Genomic DNA, 20,624 nt, shown 5'->3' on the forward strand with positions numbered 1-20,624 from the left:
TCTTCACTGACCTCTCTGCCTCCCCCTCTTGCCCCCTTAAAACCCATTCTCCACTTGGCAGGAAAAAAAAAAATATTTTAAACATGTAAATGGTCAAGCCGATCCTCTGCTCAAAGCCCTTCCCTGACTCCTCTCACACTGCAGGCCCGTGAACGCGTTCCTTCTTAACTCCTGTGCCTGCCTCATGGCGTCCGGCCTCCGTCTCCAGTGTCTCCCAGGCTACAGCGCCCTCTCTGGTCCACTCCGGCTGCATTAACCCCCTACTGCTCCTCACATCCCCCAGACGTGTCTCCACCTCTCAGCTTCGACACCGTTGTTGCCTCAACCAGAATCCTCTTCTCCCCTTGCACTGCAGGCCTCAGCTCAAATGTTCACCCCAGCGAGGCCTTTCCTCACCACCTGATGTAAAGCAGCCCCTCCAAGACATCTCTATTCCCTTACCTTGCTCTGTCATCACAGTACCCATCAGAACCCAGACACCCAGCTTTCTCACTGCCTGTCTTCCTGGCTAGACCGAGAGCCCTTTGTTGGGGGTGCTCACCACTGTGCCCCAGTCCTGGCACAAGATAGGTACCTGCCACACACGTGGCTGGCCGCCTGATGGATATCCATTGCCTCCTAACTGCACCTCACTTTTGCTCCAGATTTATTCCTTTCTCACATGACTCAGGGGAAGATGAACCATCCCCAGCTCCAGGGGTATATCTCAACTAGTCTACGTCGATCCTGGTGGGGCTGGGTCCCCACTGTAATTGTTTAGGAGTGGCTACAGGACCCAGTTGTGACTGACCAGTGACTGATGCAGAGATATAGAATCAAGCCCCCTTGTCCTGTCAACCTCAGGACAAACTCTGTGGTGTCATTCATGCTCCAGAATTCCCTGTGGGATCAGAGGTTAGCTTCTCCTAAAACCCCACCTCTGCCTAGATGCTTCCTCCATCTTATCCTGCCTCCTTCACTTGCTTGTAGATTCTCCTGAGAGGACTGCACCAAAAAATCACTTGTACATGAATCCCTGAAACAGGCTCTATTTCTAGGGAATCTAATCCACAGCAGGAGTCAATGGACTCTGGACCTTGTGCTTCTGAAACTGCTGCTGCCATCTTCCCTGAGAACAAAGCCAGCAGACACCAGACAGAGCCCTGAGGTCCAAGCCTGAGATGTCCTGCATCAGATTTCTTGTTACATGTAAAGAAATGAATTTCCCTGTTTTCTAAGCCAATCTGAGCCAAGCATTTTTGTAATTTATAGCCAAAGATACTCTAAATGATATAAAACTCAAGAAATGGAATTCTGGACAACCATGATAATGATGGCCACATCAATTCAACTCTCCCAGCATACTTTTTAAAAAAAGAGAAGAGGAAAAGAAAAGCAAGAAAAACAAATAGCACTACCCAAAACGTACATCTTTAGCATAACTAGAATAAAGAGAATGTCCAAACTCACATTATCTTCAAGTAGAAAAATAAACATCAACTCCCAGTGCACTCTCACTCACACTCCAGCTGCAAGCCTTCATGGAGAACAAGGGCAGTCTGGGAAAAACTGTGCAGAAGAGTGGTGTATGGTAGCCCCCATATGGACCTAAAATCCTTCCAGAAAGAGAAAGTCTCTCCTAACTGCAAAAACAAGAGTCCTGGTAAATCACAGCACTTACTAAAAGGAAGGGATTTAGCTGCATGCGTTCAAGGTAGGATTCTCTGAAAGGCATGACTTATGAGGGGGGAAGGTAAAAGGAAAGAAGAGGAATCCTTTGGAGATTGGAGGGTGAGGGAGAAAGAAACAAAAGTGAAAAGTAGAGTCCTGCAAGAGAGAACAAAAAATTTGGAGGACACATGACCCTTCCCCCCAACACCCGCCCCCCTACATGACCATTTATTAAAAAGAAAGAAAGAAAGAAAAACAGTTTGCTGTACTAACAGAGGAGGGCGCCCTGGGACTATAAATCTTGTAAATCCTTACAAATCAATGAAATAGGTAGGTGAAAGGCTACATTTATATAAAGCTACTATAAGAAAAAGAAAAACACCTTAATTGATGAAAATTCTCACACACCCCACAAAAAAAGACAAAGCAGAAGAAAACTAACACAACACTTCAAACTAAAGTAAATCTCTTCAAAGTATTTGGGCATATGAAAAATAAAACATAGAAATAGGCAAATAACAGGAAGAAAAGAAATGATATTTAATTGGACTCAGGAAAAAAATGGAAGAAACTAAATTATCCTATGAAGGAAAGCTAAATTACAAGTTGGCCATAGAATAATACAGTCAAATTAAAAAGTTAATAAAATACATTTAAGAAAGTCATGAATAAAACCAAGAGAATGAAAATTAGAAAAAGAAAGAACAGAAAAGGATCAAAAAGTAGTTGAATTAGAAACAGACAAAGAAGAAGCAACACAACAGATAGATAAATGGATAGATAGATAGTATGGAGTCTCTGATGAAGAGAAACAAAACAATGGAACAGAACTAATATTTAAAACTACAGGGAGACGCAAGAGGGAAGACATATGGGAACATATGTATATGTATAGCTGATTCACTTTGTTGTAAAGCAGAAACTAACACACCATTGTAAAGCAATTATACCCCAATAAAGATGTTTAAAAAAAAAAAAAAAAAAAAAAAACTACAATTCAAGAATATTTTCCAGAAATAAAAGAATATCTGAATTTATACATTTAAAAGGCCCATTGTGTACTTGGGAAAAAATATCGGAATGATCAACTCTAGAACATACCCTAGTAAAATGATTAGACTTTAAAGATGAAAAAAAAAAAAATTCTCCAAGGTCTCCAAGACAAAAAAAAATCAAACAACTTACAAGAGAAGGGGACTTTGACATCAGATGTCTCAAAAGCAACATACAAAGCAAGACAACAAGAGTTGTCTATGCAAATATATATATATATTTTTTTTTTTTTTTTTTTTTGCGGTACGCGGGCCTCTCACTGTTGTGGCCTCTCCCGTTGCGGAGCACAGGCTCCGGATGCACAGGCTCAGCGGCCATGGCTCACGGGCCCAGCCGCTCCGCGGCATGTGGGATCTTCCCGGAGTGGGGCACGAACCTGTGTCCCCTGCATCGGCAGGCAGACTCTCAACCACTGTGCCACCAGGGAAGCCCTGCAAATATATTTTTAAAACTAGGTAACATGGATAATTTTCTAGAGAAACAAAGTATACCAAAATTGACTCCATTAGAAAAAAGAAAGCTTAAAAAGATCAAATATCTGTAGAAAAATAAAGTTATAGAAAAGCCCCATGTCCAAATGGTTTTACAAAAGAATGACCACACAGCCCCAATGCAACATAAATTGCTCCAGAGTACTGAAAAAGATGGAAAATGTCAAAATTCTTTATATGAAGCAAGTATAACTTTGCTTCAAACCTGTATAAAGAAATACAAAAAAAATTGCAAGCCAATATCACATATCAATGATAAAGTTCTAAATAGCATATTAATGGACAAAATCTAATACCACATTAAAAATGATACACTAGAGGGGTGGGATAGGGAGGGTGGGAGGGAGACACAAGAGGGAAGAGATATGGGAACACATGTATATGTATAACTGATTCGCTTTGTTATAAAACAGAAACTAACACACCATTATAAAGCAATTATACTCCAATAAAGATGTTAAAAAAAATGATACACCATGGCTAAGTGGGATTTATTAAAGGATTGCAAGGTTGTCTCAATATTAGCAAATCAATTAATATAATTCACCATGTGAATAGATCTAAGGAGACAAACATATGATTATCTCCACGGGTACTTAAATAGCCTATGACAAAAAAAAAATTTAAGAAAATAGAAATCAACAGCTACATTATTAAATAAACAAAACCCTAAAGCTAGCATTTTTCTTAGGGCAAAAACACTAGAGGTATTTCCACTAATATTAGGAACAAGGTAATGAAGCCTACTGTCTCCACTACTATTCAATATTGTACTGGAGGTATTAGAAAATGCAATTAGACAAGAGAAAGTAATTAGAGGAATAAGAATTGGAAAATAATAAGTAAAACTATCTCTATTTACAGATAGTGTGCACTTAGAAAGTCCCAGAGAATCAATGATAAACTCAAACATTAAATGATTTTAGGAAGGTAACAGGATGTAAATTGGCATAAAGAAATCAATCAATAGATGTAAGAGTAGAGAAAGCCCATTTATAATAGCAACAAAGAAGATAAAATACTTAGAAATATGCAAAACCTATATGAAAAAATCTTTAAAGCACTACTGAAAGATACAGAAGTAGACTTGAACAAATGGACAAACATTCCTTGTTCTTGGATAGTACAATTCAGGATCCCAAAGATGTCAGCTATACCTAAGGTAATTTAAAAATATAATGCTATCACAATAAAAATACCAAGTGTTTTAAAAATACAGCTAGACAAGTTGATACTAAAGCTCACATGAGGAAATAAGCGTGCAAAATCCCTATCAAAATCCCAACAACTTTTTTTGCAGAAAGAGAAAAATTCATCCTAAAATTCATATGGAATCTCAAGGGACCCCCAAATAGCCAAAACAAACTTGAAAAAGAACAAAGTGGGAAGACTCACACTTTTCAGTTTCAAAACTAATTACAAACCTACAGTAATCAAAATATGTGGTACTGGAATAAAGACAGACTGAGAGACCAATGGAATAGAAAAGACAGCCCAAAAATAAAACCTCATATATATATAGTCAAATGATTTTCAACAAGGGTTCCAACATCATTCAATGGGGAAAAAGACAGCCTTTTCAACACATTGTCCTGGGAAAACTGCATATTCACATGCAAAAGAATGAACTTGGACCCTTACCTAAGACCATATGCAAAATTTAACTAAAAATGGATCAAAGATCTGAACATAAGATCTAACACTGTAAAATTCTTAAAAGAACACATGGAAGAAAGCTTCACGACATTGGATTTGGTAATGATTTCTTATACATGACACAAAGTCACAAGCAATAAGGAAAAATAGACAAATTGGACTTCACCAAAATGAAAACCTTTGTGTCCTAGTTACACAAAGGACACTATCAACAGAATAAAAAGGCAACCCATGGAATGGGAGAAACTATCTTCAAATCACATATCTGATAAGGGATTAATATCCAAAGTCTATAAAGAACTAAAACGCAACAACAAAAAAACAACTGGGGACTTCCCTGGGGGTCCAGTGCTTAAGAATCCACCTTCCAAAGCAGGGTACACGGGTTAGATCCCTGGTCAGGGAACTAAGATCCCACATGCCACAGGGCAACTAAGCCCGTGCGCCACAACTAGAGAGGCCGTGTGCCACAACTAAAGAGAAGCCCATGCGCTGCAACGAAAGATCCCACGTGCCAAAACTAAGACCCGACACAGCCATAACTAACTAACTAAATAAATAAATACAACTAGGTTTGAATATAGGCAAAAGAATTTGAATACACATTTCTCCAAAGAAGAATATACAAATAGCCAATAAGCACATGAAAAGAAGTGCTTAACATCACTAATCATTAGGAAAATGCAAATAAAAATCACAAGGAGATACCACTTCACATCCTTTAGGATGGCTACTCTAAGGGAAAAAAAAACCAGAAAATAGAAAGTGTCAGTGAGGATATGGAGAAATTTGAACCCTTGTGCCCTGCTGCTAGGAATGTAAAATGGTGCAGCTGCTATGGAAAACATGTTGGTGGTTTCTCAAAAAATTAAAAATAGGGCTTTGCCGACACCACCAATGCCACCCGAAGCCACCCTGCACTACCCCACCATGGTCAACCCCACAGCGTTCTTTGACATTCGCTGTTGATGTCGCCTTGGACCATGTCTCATTTGAGCTGTTTGCAGACAAAGTTCCATAGACAGCAGAAAACTTGAGTGTTCTGAGCACTGAGGAGAAAGGATTTGGTTATAAAGGTCCCTACTTTCACAGAACTATTCCAGGGTTTATGTACCAGGGTGGTGACTTCACATGCCATAATGGCACTGGCAGCAAGTTATCTACAAGGAGAAATTTGATAATAAGCATCACTCTGAAGCATATGGGTCTTCACATCTTGTACATGGCAAATTGTGGACCCACATAAATGGTTCCCAGTTTTTCATCTACACTACCAAGACTGGGTGGTTGGGTGGCAAGCACGTGGTCTTTAGCAAGGTGAAAGAGGGCATGAATATTGTGAAAACCATGGAGTGCTTTGGGTCCATGTTTGGCAAGACCAGCAAGAAGCTCACCATTTCTGACTGTGGATAACTCTAATAAATTTGACTTGTATTGTATCTTAACTACCAGACCATTCCTTCTCTCATTTGCTCATGATAGCCTATAATCTTTGTGCTCTCACTGCAGTTTTTTGGGTTCCAAGTTTTCCTTATCCCCTTCCAAGTCTAGCTGGATTACAGAGTTAAGTTTATGATTATGAAACAAAAACTAAACAACAACAAATAGAATTACCATATGATCTAATAATTCTGCTTCTGGGTTTATACCCAAAAGAACAGAAAGCAGGGACATGAAGTTATCTTTGTATACCCATGTTCACAGCAGTATTATTCATAATAGCCAAAAGATGTGAGCAATCAAGTGTCTATCAACAGATGAATGGATAAACAAAATGTGGTATATATGTACAATGGAATATTATTCAGCCTTAAAAAGGAAGAGAATTCTGACATGTGCTACAACATGGATGATACTGAAAGACATTATGCTAAGTGAAGGAAGGATTCGCAAAAGGATAAGTATGTATGATTCTACTCATATGAGGTACTTAGGGTAGTCAAATTCAGAAAGTACAATAGAATGGTGGTTGCCAGGAGCTGGGGGAGAGGGGAATGGGTCTTATAGCTTAATCGGTACAAAGTTTCACTTTGGGATGATGAATATTCTATGAATAGATGGTAGTGATGGTTGGACAACAATATGGATGTACTTAATGCCACTGAGCTGTACACTTAAAAATAGTTAAAATGGTGAATTTTATACTATGTATATTTTACCATATACATAATGGCCCTACAAGACATTAAAACCTACTGTAAAATATCTATAATTAAAACTGTAGGGGCTTCCCTGGTGGCGCAGTGGTTGAGAGTCTGCCTGCCGATGCAGGGGACGTGGGTTCGTGCCCCAGTTCGGGAAGATCCCACATGCCACGGAGCACCTGGGCCCATGAGCCATGGCTGCTGAGCCTGTGCGTCCAGAGCCTGTGCTCCGCAACGGGAGAGGCCACAACAGTGAGAGGCCCACGTACCGCAAAAAAATAAAAATAAAAAAACTGTAATGGACTTCCCTGGTGGAGCAGTGGTTAAGAATCCACCTGCCAATGCAGGGGACACGAGTTCGAACTCTGGTCCGGGAAGATCCCACATACCACGGAGCAACTAAGCCCGTGCACCACAACTACTGAGCCTGTGCTCTACAGCCCACGCACCACAACTACTGAGCCCGCATACTACAGTACTGAAGCCTGCGTGTCTAGAGCCTGTGCTCCACAACAAGAGAAGCCACCGCAATGAGAAGCCCTCACACCGTAATGAAGAGTAGCCCCCGCTCACCGCAAATAGAGAAAGCCCACGTGCAGCCATAAATAAATAAATAAATAAATAAATAAACACTGTATGTAGTACGAGGACTTCCCTGGCGGCGCAGTGGTTAAGAATCCGCCTGCCAAACAAAGAAAAAGAATCCGCCTGCCAATGCAGGCGACACGGGTTCAATCCCTGGTCTGGGAAGATCCCACATGCCACAGAGCAACTAAGCCAGTGCACCACAACTACTGAGACCACGAGCCACAACTACTGAAGCCTGCGTGCCTAGAGCCCGTGCTCCACAAGCCACTGCAACGAGAAGCACGCACACTGCAAGAGTAGCCCCCACTCACTGCAACTAGAGAAAGCCCGCACGCAGCAACGAAGACCCAGTGCAGCCAAAAATAAATAAATAAAAATAAATCTATTAAAAAATTATAGAAAAAAAAACTGTAGTACGAGTGCATAAATGGACAAACAGAACAATGGAATAGAACAGAAAATCCAGAAATAGACCCAAGTACACATGGAAATTAGTGTATGATAAAGGTGGCCTCTCAAATCACTGTGTCATAGATGGAGGTTTCAATAAATGTTGATGGGTAATAATAAACCATTTAATAAATGTTAGTTAGCCATTTGGAAAAAGATAAAATTGGATCCATACCACATACCATACATAAGGATGAATCAAGGATATAAAAGGCAAAAACATGAAACCATACAAGTTCTAGAAGAAAACCTCAATATAGGGAAGGACTTTCTAACTATGACTCAAAATCCAGATGCAATAGAAGAAATGATTAATAAAACTGTTTACGTACTTTTAAAGTTATATTGCAAAGATTACTATAAGAAAAGTCAATATACAACTGACAAACCAGGAGAAAATATTTACAACATACATCACAGATAATGAACCAATATCCTTGGGACTTCCCTGGTTGTGCAGTGGTTAAGAATCTACCTGCCAATGCAAGGAACATGGTTCAATCCCTGGTCTGGGAAGATCCCACATGCCGCAGAGCGACTAAGCCTGTGCGCCACAACTACTGAGCCTGTGCTCTAGGGCCCATGAGCCACAACTACTGATCCCATATGCCACAACTACTGAAGCCCACGCACCTAGAGCCTGTGCTCCACAAGAGAAGCCACCACAGTGAGAAGCCCGCACACCGCAACGAAGAGTAGACCCCGCTCGCCACAACTAGAGAAAGCCTGCGGGCAGTAACAAAGACCCAACGCAGCCAAAAATTAATTAATTAATTAATTAATTTTTAAAAGAACCAATATCCTTAATATATAAAGAACTCATAACATTAGAGGGAAAATACCCCAAAAACCTAAGAGAAAAAAATGGGCAAAAAATATGGACAGGTCACAAAAAGATATAAAACTTGTCCTTAATCATATGAAAAGATTGAAAAGACATTCAGCCTCATTTATAATACTTACAGACTTACCTTGCAGACTGGCAAAAAATTAAATTGTATAACAACGCACTCTTGGCAAGGGGGTAGGGAAACAGGCACGCTCACACATTGCTGGTGGGCATGCAAAATCCTTATGGAGGAAAATGTGGTGATACCTAACAAAAGTACAGTGAGTACTCATCTTTTGACCTTGCAATTCCTCTTCTCAGAATATACACTATATAAAGCTATACCTCCATCAATATGAATATACAAGTGCACAAGATTATTCATTGTAGCATTGTTTGTAATTGCAAACTACTGGAAATTACCTAAATGTCTATGTATTAGAGAATGGTTGAATAAACCATGATACATGGAACATCCACACAATAGATTACTGTGCAGCTATAAAAAAGAATGAAGGAAGACTCAGTGAACTGATAAGGATTGATTCCCAGGATGTATTGTAAATGAAAAAGGCAAAATAAAAAGAATATCTATAGTGTACTACCCTGCATGTAAGAAGGGGGATAAGAAAATATACATGAAAATATCATTTGTGCAAAAAGAAATACAGAAAAAATAAACCAGAAACTAGTGATATTGGTTACCTATGAGTGGGAACAGAGTGGAAAAGATGGGAAATGTGGATAGGATAGAATGAATGAGAGTGAAGAGGGACAAATCTCTGAGTATACCTTTTTGAGTAACATATATTAGTGAGTATGTTTTATATATGTGTGTATATATTATACACATAAAGAAATATTTACATATATATAGTCTCTCTAAATTTTATACATACATATTATATATAATGTAATATATAACAATATATATGTATATATTACAATATAATACACATATTATATGTATATTTTACATGTATTTTCTATATATATACACAGATATTTATTTATATTTATAAAACAAACGGACCAAGCTATATATATATTCATCAAATGAATATATCCCACTGAGCAGGGTGGGAAGAACTAAACCAAGTAACTTTTGAACATAGTATTTGGACTATATACTCCCTCTCTCTTTTTTTTTTTTTTTCTTTTTTGCGGTACGCGGGCCTCTCACTGTTGTGGCCTCTCCCATTGCGGAGTACAGGCTCCGGACGCGCAGGCTCAGTGGCCATGGCTCATGGGCCTAGCTGCTCCGTGGCATGTGGGATCTCCCCAGACCGGGACACGAACCCGTGTCCCCTGCATCGACAGGCAGACTCTCAACCACTGCACCACCAGGGAAGCACCCCCTCTCTTTTTAAAGAGAAAAAGAAAACTAAACAAATATCAAAGATTACTTTGTAAAGTTTTTCCTCCGAAGGGTATGGATTAAGCAATTGAAACTACTTTCTGTGTATTCCAGGACTGAGCAAATAAGTAAATATACTATGAGGAATAAAAGCCAATTTTCTTTTAGAAAAAGAAGTACCAAATATGTACAAGTGAGAATGAGCCCTGTGGTTTGAAGTCAATATGAAGATATCAGTATGAACTCATGTTTTTTAACAGATAGATATATAATAGATAAAGACATGTGCATGGAGGTTATACGTAACATAATGTAATATAAGAATATATGGTATGAGGGCCTTCCCTGGTGATGCAGTGGTTAAGAATCCGCCTGCCAAAAAAAAAAAAAAAAAAGAATCCGCCTGCCGATGCAGGGGACAGGGGTTCAAGCCCTGGTCCAGGAAAATCCCACATGCAGCGGAGCAACTAAGCCCGTGTGCCACAACTACTGAGCCTGCTCTCTATGGCCCGCAAGCCACAATGACTAAGCCCATGTGCCGCAACTACTGAAGCCTGTGTGCCTAGAGCCTGTGCTCTGCAACAAGAAAAACCACTGCAGTGAGAAGCCCACGCACTGCAACTACTGAAGCCTGAGCGCCTAGAGCCTGTGCTCTGCAATGAAGAGTAGCCCCTGCTAGCCACAACTAGAGAAAGCCTGCGCACAGCAGCAAAGACCCAACGCAGTCAAAGATAATTTTTTTTTTTTTTGCGGTACGCGGGCCTCTCACTGTTGTGGCCTCTCCCATTGTGGAGCACAGGCTCCGGATGCACAGGCTCAGCGGCCGTGGCTCACGGGCGCAGCCGCTCCGCGGCATGTAGGATCCTCCTGGACCGGGGCACGAACCCGTGTCCCCTGCATCGCAGGCAGACCCTCAACCACTGTGCCACCAGGGAAGCCTCAAAAATAAATTTAAAAAAAAGTTTAAAGAATATATGATATGATATAAAATAAATAAATAACGCATATATCTTAGATCTATCTGCTCTAAGGACTTCAAAGTATTGATTTCCCAGTAGCAATGAGCACATCTTAATGTCAAAATCTTAGCTTCTAAATACCATTCCCCACCAAGAGGAACCAGGGTTCCTTGGGAAAACAGCTGATTTCAGGGCTGGGTCTGGGAAAGTAAGATGAACCTGGAACTTCTTGCTGTGCCAGAAAGTAAAAGTATACTCAATGACTAATAAGAACATATCAAATGGACACAGGAATCAGCCTGAAGAGGCTCCCACTGGCCAAAGCTGGGACAATTTGAGCATCAAAATTAAAAATGGTAGTAACAGATTATAACCCTTGGAATAAAATTAAGAATCCATGAGTCCATATTGATATGAGAGATCTGGAGATGAACAAGAAATTGTTTGGGGCCCAAGAAATCCATAATGCAGTGGGCAAGACAGCCCCAAACAGATGAGCATGGAGGGAACATCCCCCCTCCCCCACTGGGCAGCACTACTTTTCCACTGGACAGCTCCCTGGAGGAGGTGCTGCTCTGGTGTGGGAAAGGGTCTGGGGGAGGTACTCACGAGGGCCCTTTGCGCATCCGAGGTGTGCTCATGGCCCACTGCTTGATCTTGCTCAGGCTCTGCTCACTGATGAGCCGCTGGCCCTCGGAGGGCATACAGTCCACATACAGGTTGTATAGCAGCAGCGCCTCCGTGTTCTTGCGCAGGGCGTTGGCCTGGACCACACGTTGTGTGAACACACGTGGGTCCTCAGCACAGAAGAGAAGCTGGATCCTTGGCACCCAGTACTGGCAGATCAGGAGGGGTGGCCTTCCTGGGGTCGGGTGGAGGGAGAAAGGAACATGCAGTGGGGCCCTCTGGGTAGGAGCACTGGGTTCCAGCCTGGCTCTGCCACTGATGCATGGCGGCTCTGAGCAAGTGACCCCATCACATCTGTGAAATGGGTATGACAACACTCCCTGAACTGCCCACGTCACAGGTTGTCATGGATGGATGTGAAACTGCTTTGTAAATTGTAAAAAGCTGTGTACAGACAAGGAGTTATACAGGGGTGGCCATTCAATTGCCCATTCCTGATGCCACACCCAGGGCAGATATCATTAATTGTTGGGCCTCAGGCTCCTTCTCAAGATGACACTGAAAGCAGCACTGCCAGCTGCTCAGAGTTGGCATATCAAATAATGGCCAATTGCCCTTCCTGGGGTCTCTGAGTGATGCGTCCTCTGGTTCTCACTGGTTGGGGGACAGACAGCCCCAGGACAACAGAGCAAGGGGGCATTCAGACCCGAGCTGGCTATACCCTGGGCAGGGGTTGGCCTCAGTCACAGGCCAGGCCGGGCCTGAGCTGGGGGTCTGCCTGAGGCAGGGGCAGAGACCTCGTACCTTCAGCCGTTACCCCTCCATTCAGGATGGGCTTCCCCATCTCATCTCGCACCAAACCATCCTCATTCGTCTTGTGCACTAGGTACAGCTTCTTCTCCTTGTCATAGTCCAGGACGCCGACATCGCACCATTTGTACGTCAGCTTCTGACTCTTGGGGTCCTCTGAAACAGGAGGGGTGCCCATCAGTGCTCCCTGCCATAGGGTGGGAAAAGGCCCCTGCATGTGGGCAGTGGATGCTAGGAAAGGTCTCAGTGGTCACTAGTCTGGCCTCTCTCCCACCATGCTGACCCCCACCCTCTGGTTGCAGCAGAGTGGGGAGCCTACTTCCTTCCAGCTGAGCTTGACTCTTGGGAACCAGGCAGGTCTCTCTGCCCTGATGCTCTGCATGACTCCATCAGGGCAGAGAGAGACACAGGCCAGCAGGGCTGGGACAGGAGGCAGGAAAGCCCCAAGCAAACAGGGGCTTGTTTGCTTAGTCCTTGTTTGTCTAGCCCTGTTGAGGATCTAGGTGTAGAGCTCACCACATCTGAACTGGACCTCTTCAAGGCCCGAGGGAAGCCCTTAGGCTGCATGTAGCAGCTGAGCCCCGGGGCTGCTCCCATCAGGGCAGGGCAGGGTAGAAGACTGCTTCCCTGCAATGGCCTCAAAGTGAGCCTCAGGGGCTGTTTGGCCAGGATGGGCCTCCCACCCTCTCCCTGGGCTGAAAGCCTTTGACTACTCCAGCTCACCTCTTGCCACTGCCTCCCTCACTCATTCCTCTCCAGCCACACTGGATGTCTGGCTATTCCTATGACTTTGTAGCTTGCTCCTGCCTCAGGGCCTTAGCATTGGCTGTGCCCTCTGCCTGGAACAGTCTTCATCCAGGTCACCTGGATGCTGGCTTGTTCCCTGCTCAAGTGGCTTCTCCTTGTAGAAGCATCTCTGCCTAAAATAGCACCTTTGCCCCAGGCCCTTTCTGATTTGTTACCTTGTTTGTGTGTCTCACAGAGCTTAAAGTCATATTGTGTATGCATCTTCTCCAGGCTGGAATTCCAAAGAAATGCTCCCACTGACTGATGCCAGGTAGATAAGTAAAGGAGGCTGCTGTGGGATATACCTCACCAGCTTTGGCTCTGTTTTGCTTTTCCCTCCTCTTCCTAATTAGTTTCCTTTTTGAAAATGCTGACCTTGTCTTGACTCAGCTTAAAGGAAAAGATGTCACAAGAAGCCCCTAGCAGAAAGCAGAGGTCTGGCAGAAACGCTCCACCATTAGTGCTGCCACCGAGGGCCAGGGCCCATATGAAGCAGTGCAAGCAGAAGCACTTCAGGGAAGCCACTACCTGGTACATTTAAGGTTAATACAGCCCCAAACCTTCTGGTTTTATCACCAGGAATTGGAGATCTGGGAACAATTGAGTTAAATTATTTTTGTAATTAAGTCCAAAGTAAAGGGAACATTCTGGGTTTCTTATCTAGTTCAAAGAAATTGATTCTAGCATTTACATGTTTTTAAACTGAAACATAAACTTACAGCTTGCACAACGGACTCGCTGTGGGCCCCCTGGAGGCTGAGCAGTCTGAAAACCAGCATGGCTCTCACAATCCTATCTCCCGCCTGGGCGCTGGCCCACTGGGCCCACTCCCCACTACACAGCGGCATATCCATGCACTGGGCAGGGAGCAGAGAGGCCTTCACCCTGCACATGGGGACAGCCACCTCCAATCTCATAACACAGACCTTCCTAGGATGCCTACATAGAGAGCAGTCATGCCAGCCATGGTGGCAGGCAAGGGTGGTGACCGTGGAAGGTTAGCCTGGCAGACAGCAACAAACTGGAGAGACCTTCCACAGCCCCCAGGGCAGACCTGGGGCCAAAGGAGGGGCAGACACAGACAAGGGCAAGATTTGGCAAGTCTGTGCAACATCAGTGTGGGGATGTGTATGTGGGTGTGATAGTGGTTGTGAATGGGTGACAGTAGGCATGTGTGTTTGTGTGCTTAAAATTTGCATATGAGTACAGCTGTGTGTGTGTGTGTGTGTGTGTGTGAGGGATGGTGGGTGAGTGTGACAGTGGGCTTATGAACGTGTGTGTTTGAAAGCAAGTATGTGAGTGTGAGTGTGTTACAGTGTGTGTGTTGTCCATGCAGAAGTGAAAGCCAAGAGGCCACAGTTATAGGTGGAGCAATGTGGTTTCTGGGGCACAGGATGGAACGGCTTGAATTGTGCCCCTTATACACATTTGAACATGCCTAATAAGCTTGCATATTTTTCATTGCCAATAAATCAAAGCCTTTTTTTTTTAACATTAGACACCATCCAGCTGTCCCTTCCGCAGCCCACCCACCCATGTCATCCCTGGTCCCTGCAATTCCTTCTATGCGGCCAGCCCACTGGCCTGTATCCCAGCTGGGAGGCCTCAAAAGGTGGGGCCTCCACCTCCCATGGTTGAGGCCCCAGGGCAGTCTAGGAGTCTGTGGCTGGGCTGCCAGGACAGGATGGTGCAGACAAGATACTGTCCCCCTGCCCTTGCTGGCCCTGCTCACCATGCCCCAGGAAGTCATTGATGGGCAGGAGGGCTTTTCCAGGGACAGGTTTCCTGTTCTGAGACCCTGGCTCCAAGCCCATGTTGATCCACTCACTGGGAGTCCGGCAGTCAAACTCCTCATTGTCAAATACCTGGAAGAAAACAGTAGATGCTGGGAGCAGGTGGCTCACCCCTGGTGGACCCAAGTGGGCTGGGCATGCCAGAGGGTAGGGGTGCCTGAGTAGGCTCCTCCCCAGATGCAGAAGCTGAAGACTGGGGCCCAGGGGCCTGAGTGCCTCCTCTGCTGTTCACAGGGGTCTGTGGAGTCTGGCTCTCTGAAACCCTGTCCAACCAAGCCACACTGAGGTTCAGGCAGAGGGGTATCTGGGGACTCAGAGCAGGATATGGGTTCTCCCCCACCACTGGCCAGGATCACCCAGCTCAGGTCCAAGGGAAGTGGTGGCCCTTGGGTTTTCTTGAGCACCCATCCAAACTCAGAAACAATGGAAGTTCAGGTTGTCAGAAGGCCATCTTTAGTAGGGTGATATGCAACTCTGTCTCCCCATAGGGACCACCAGGCAAGAGATACTCAGGACCATGGAGAGGAAGGGCAGGGAAGTGGGTGAAAACCAGGGCAGGCTACGCTCCCTCTTTCTCCTCTGGACTCAGTTTCCCCATTGGTACCCCAAAGGGGCTACAATGGTGCCTTCCTCCACCACAGGTCTCCCCATCCCAGTGACACCAGACGCAGTAATCAGGGAGGCCTGAACACTACTCCACAGTCCAACTGGGCTGCTTCTTGGTGCCCGTGGGTGGGGTGGGGACAGAGCTCATGTACACAGGGTTCCCAGGCTCCCAGGGAAGAAGCAGGGAATCAGCGTCCCAGGGGTCCTGGGGCCCCTCCTGCCCCAGCCTAGGATGCCTGAAACCCCAGGAGTGGGGGTAGCACTCTGACTATGCAGTTGTCCTGTTTGACAAGTGAGTGCTTGTGATTGCCATGGGATCCCCTTTTGAGTCTGATCCCTCTGCTGGAGTCCTGCACCCCCATCTCCTGACCACTGGCCCTCTGTGGAAGCTGGACTCACCTTCAGTGGGAGATAGATGGGGAACAGCGGGTCATGACCCTGCTCAATGGTCTGGGGGTGGTGGGGGTCTGGGTGCCTGGGCATGAGCTTGTCGGAGTCAATGCCCTCGCTGGCCAGCAGCTGCTCAATGTCCAGGCTCAGGTACAGCCGCTTCCTCCTGGTCGAGGGAGACAAGGAAATCTCATGACAGCTTGGTGCGTGTGAGGTGTCTCATGGGGGTCAGCAAGGGCCCAGGGAGTTGAGGCAGTAGGGGTGTGGCCCAGTGACCCCCTCCAGGGCCCTCTGCCCTTCTGGGACTTATCAGGAAGTGGAATGGTGGCTGGGGCTGGTGTCCTGGGCTCCAACTGCCCTTGCATCCTGCCTGTCAGTTCCACCACGTTGACTTAAATGTCACCCTCCCTGATTCCACAGCAAGGAAAGCAACTTGTTCTTATTAAGAAACCAAAGGGCTAGAAGATTTGAACACTTGCACACAGACCCATCTTAGTAACCTCTGCCATGAGGATGATCACCTAGTTGTCTACTATCCCTCACTCTTTGAGGTGGGTGGATGCCACCTCCCAGAGGGCAGGCCCTCCCACTGCTCACGCAACCATACCTACCTCTCAATCTCAATCTTGCGGGGGCACTGGCCCGGCAGCACCAGGTAGGGCACCTGCACCTTGGGCTCGTAGGCCTGCAGCGGGAAGTCAGTCTGGGTGAGCAGCTTGGTGGTACACCCGATGTGCTGATGCTCCAGGCGCTCCTCGAAGTCCTCAGGAACCTCAAAGGTTCTGACTGTGGGCAGGGGCAGGGGCAGGAGCTGCAGGGGCCCAGGGTGGGGCCCAACACCCCCAAAACACAGTGCTAGGCAGGTACCAGGCATGCAGCTTCAGGGCATGGGAAGCTCAGAGCTGGCCTGTGGCAGTGAGAAGCCAGATGTGCACCGGGCTCCCAAGGGGTCACGAGCCTGGAGGACAAGGGCCTCCAGAAGGTCTGTTTTGGTCCTGCTCGCCCTGCCCAGAGCCAGCATGCTCAACCATTCCCCTCCTTTCTGCCCACAGCCCTGGTGCCAGCGGCTTTTGCTCAAGCCAGATGCTGAATCAAACTACCAGTGAGGATTACAGCTGGATAGGAAGGTGAAGTGGTAGCTCCCTGCATGTCTGGGATGGGTTCCTGCCATCCCTACCCCAGAGGCCCTCCCAAGCATCTCGGGGTCTGAATGCCATTCACTCACTGGGACTGTTTCCAGACTCAAGACATCCTGGATACTGTAGGAGTGGGTGGCACCACCACCCCACCCCCAGGGGACCCTCAAGTCACAAAATGGCCACACCTCCTTAGACAGGCTTCCATTCCAGGTCTGAGGGCAAGGGAGCTGGTGAAGAGAGGCCCATTGATAGGGTGACATTCCAGTTTCCCGGGACTCAGGATGTTAAATGGGAAGGAAAGTCTCAGACAAGCCAAGACCATAGTGGTAGGGACGGGAGTGCTGGAAAGTGCTTCGGGGATGAGCCACCTTTCCCAGGACCTGGGTGGGCTCTGGACAGCTCAGTGATGGATCCGAACAACTCCCCTGGGAGGCCCTAGTAACCCCCTCCTTGGGCCTCACGTCTCTGGGGTCAAGATACAGTCACACCAGAGGAGGGTCTACCTTGGGGGTACCCACTGGGGCTCTACAGAAGCTTCCAGAGGCTGAGCAGAGGCCATCCACCTGCCGCTAAGTCGGCTCTCTTACCAGAGCTGTCAGGTGCTTGGGGAACCCCACGCTACCAAAACGGTCTGGCCCAGGGGCAGTTTTCAGATTCCTAATCATCTGCTCTTGAGCCTATGGATCCATAACACATTCCACACCCAGGATCATGAATTCCTGGGCCTGGCCCTGCGTCTCAGGAGCCAAGAAGGAGCCAGGGTGAGGACAGCAAAGCCTGGCCCCCGCCCCTGCTGGTCCAGGAGCCCTAGGCAGGCTTCCCAGGCCTTCACGTAGCCTTCTGCCAAGAGCTCTGACGGCCATTAGCCCTGACTGCCGCCACCCTGTGACCCTGCCGGGCTGTTCTTCCTCACTTGGGTGGGGCCGCAGAGCTGCTGACCAGCCCTGCCCCCCGCCCCTGCCATGGATAGCAGGAGCCCCATTCCCAGCTCCCCTGCAGCCCTTGATCTGTGGTTTGTAACCATTTTCTGGGCCACAGATACTTGTGAAACTGCTGACCACAATAGGCTGGATCCTCAGGTCACTGCACAGAGGCATGTACATGTGATGTTTCCTGTGCCACTTTTGGGGATTCACAGGCCCCCAGGAGGACTGTGGGTCTCAAGAAGACAAATCTGGACAGTGCCAGCACAGAGCCAGGCCTCTCCTGGGGGTAGAGTGGAAAGGCAGACAGCTGGGACCATGGAGCTTCTGGACCTGATCGAAAGGGCGTCCTGCCCACTGGCCAGCCAGGAGGGCCCCCAAGGCCTCACTGCCTCTCAGGGCCCCAACCAGCTCGCTGCCTTTCTTGGAGCCACCCTCTCCTCCCCTCTGATACTGGGGACTGGTCTGCGCCATGCAGACCTGCCCCACACCTTACAAGACTCATCACGGAGCCTGAGAGGAGTGTCTTCCTTCCCCTCTTTGGCAATGAAATCCTGGGCACCTTCCTGCTCCAAGCCCTGTTCTAGGTGCTGCAGCCCGAGCCAGGTAACAACAGTCCTGACCTCCTCCAAGCCCACGTTCCACGTACCAGAAAACACACATGTCAATGTCCTACTGTCCCCAGCCAGGCAGAGGGAACTGGGGACCTGGCCCTCAGCAGCCCCACCACACCACGGTGCCCTTGTCACACACAGCTCTGCCGAGAGTCACAATTAAGCAGCTGTGCTTCACCGAGCACTCACCATGAGCTGGGCCCCTGCAAAGCACCTTGTTTCTTGTTATTCACAGTTGAGGAGATTGAAATCCTCAGCCAAGAGGAGACGATCTCCCTAAGGCCAGAGGCCCTGCTTCTAAAGGCACCCACCCAGCCAGCCCCCTGGGCACTGACCTCTTGGGGTGAACTTGTCAAGGTTGGCCTGCCGCAGGAGGTCCTGGTTCGTGAAGGGGCCACGACACACTTCCTGAAACCAAACCCCATAGCCCTGAGGGAGCGTAAACATCCCAAGGACAGGCAGGATCTGGTAGGGCCCCCAAGGCCAGATGTCTCCCCCATGCCCACCAGGGAGCATCCCAGGGGCACAGGGACAGGGATGAGGAAGAATCAGTGAAGAGGAATTTGCACAATTCCTCATTCAGAGGCCACAGGAGGTGACAAGCTGTGGCCACCTGGGACTCCCCTGGCCCAACCCCATTCTGGTCGTGCACAGTCCCCCTCCTCACTCTGAGAACACTCCTGGTGTGTGTCCAGGGGCTGAGCCACAAGACAGAGGTACTGTAAGGCCTGCAGGTGTCTCTGTGTATTCCTCCACTGCCAAGGGCACTCTGGGACCTCTGGCACAGTGGGTATCAATGGGTCCTCGCCCTATCTCTATTGGCCCCTCCCCTGCCTAAAACCATCCTAAGGCTGTCCAGGATGCACAGGGCTCTTTGAACTCTCCCCTAGTTATATCCCTTCTCCGTCTTCCCCTGCCCTCCATCTCTCTCCTCTTACTTCTACTCTCCTCCTCCATGTGGGCCATGGCCTCTGTCAGGGATCTCAAGGCTCTGTATCTTCTGTTCCCCCTGCCTGGAACACTCCCCCCAGCCCCTATCTGACCCAGCAAATTCATACCTATCTTGTAAATCTCAGCAGTACACCACCTTGTCCCAGGACCCCCTCCCCAACCAGAGCTGGGGCCGGGGGAGGGAGTATTTCCCCACCAAAGCCATTGCCCCATGACAATAGGCATATGGATGACAATCCTGGTGTATTGTCACCGGGGCTTAGCCCAGGGCCTGTCACATAGCAGGTGCTCAGTAATGAATTGTTGAATGAATGGACAGAGATGGATGGGCAGAAGGATGGGCAGATGGGTGAGTGGGTGGAAAATTGCTAGACAGATCGGTGGATGGATGGATGGATAAAAGGAAGAAAGGGCAAAAAGAACCCACAAGGAAGGCTCAGGCTTGGTAGGGTATGGCTGCCACACTCACCCCAAGTTTATCCAAGCTTCCAGGGCTGAGGATGTCAGAGTAGAACCCACGCTGCTTCATCAGTGGGTACTTCTTATCAGTGCCCGTCAGGGGCAACTTCTGGGGCTGCCCCAAGTCTGAGGGCGTGGGTGGGGCTGCAGTCAGGTGCAAAGGTGGGGTCTTGGGGTCAGGGCTTGGAGGAAGCTTCTCCGACCCAGAATCTGGTCCCTGAAGAATGCTCCCCAGGTTACGCTCCAGGTCTCTCAGACTACACTCTTGGCCCACAGGAGTACTGCTGCACTCTGGGCCCTGAGGGGTCCTTCCTGGGCTGTGGCCTTCTCTGTTAGGCTGCTGCTCCAT

General features: G+C 47.2%; 1 protein-coding gene and 1 pseudogene across 1 annotated transcript in view; one reads left to right on the forward strand and one right to left on the reverse strand.

Annotated features, from left to right (window-relative positions):
• Positions 1-20,624, reverse strand: part of DNAH1 (dynein axonemal heavy chain 1) — a 73,084-nt gene extending 52,460 nt beyond the window's left edge. Inside the window, exons 1-7 of the mRNA XM_065885906.1 lie at positions 20,286-20,624; positions 19,201-19,273; positions 16,801-16,975; positions 16,199-16,355; positions 15,133-15,265; positions 12,609-12,770; positions 11,787-12,039 (exon numbers count right to left, since the gene is read on the reverse strand). Of these exons, the coding sequence (XP_065741978.1) occupies positions 11,787-12,039; positions 12,609-12,770; positions 15,133-15,265; positions 16,199-16,355; positions 16,801-16,975; positions 19,201-19,273; positions 20,286-20,624 (1,292 nt within the window). The remainder of the gene's footprint in view (positions 1-11,786; positions 12,040-12,608; positions 12,771-15,132; positions 15,266-16,198; positions 16,356-16,800; positions 16,976-19,200; positions 19,274-20,285) is intronic.
• Positions 5,781-6,263, forward strand: LOC136129302 (peptidyl-prolyl cis-trans isomerase A pseudogene; annotated as a pseudogene).

This window comes from Phocoena phocoena, chromosome 10 (genome assembly GCF_963924675.1).
Source record: "Phocoena phocoena chromosome 10, mPhoPho1.1, whole genome shotgun sequence".
NCBI classification, from domain to species: domain Eukaryota; kingdom Metazoa; phylum Chordata; class Mammalia; order Artiodactyla; family Phocoenidae; genus Phocoena; species Phocoena phocoena.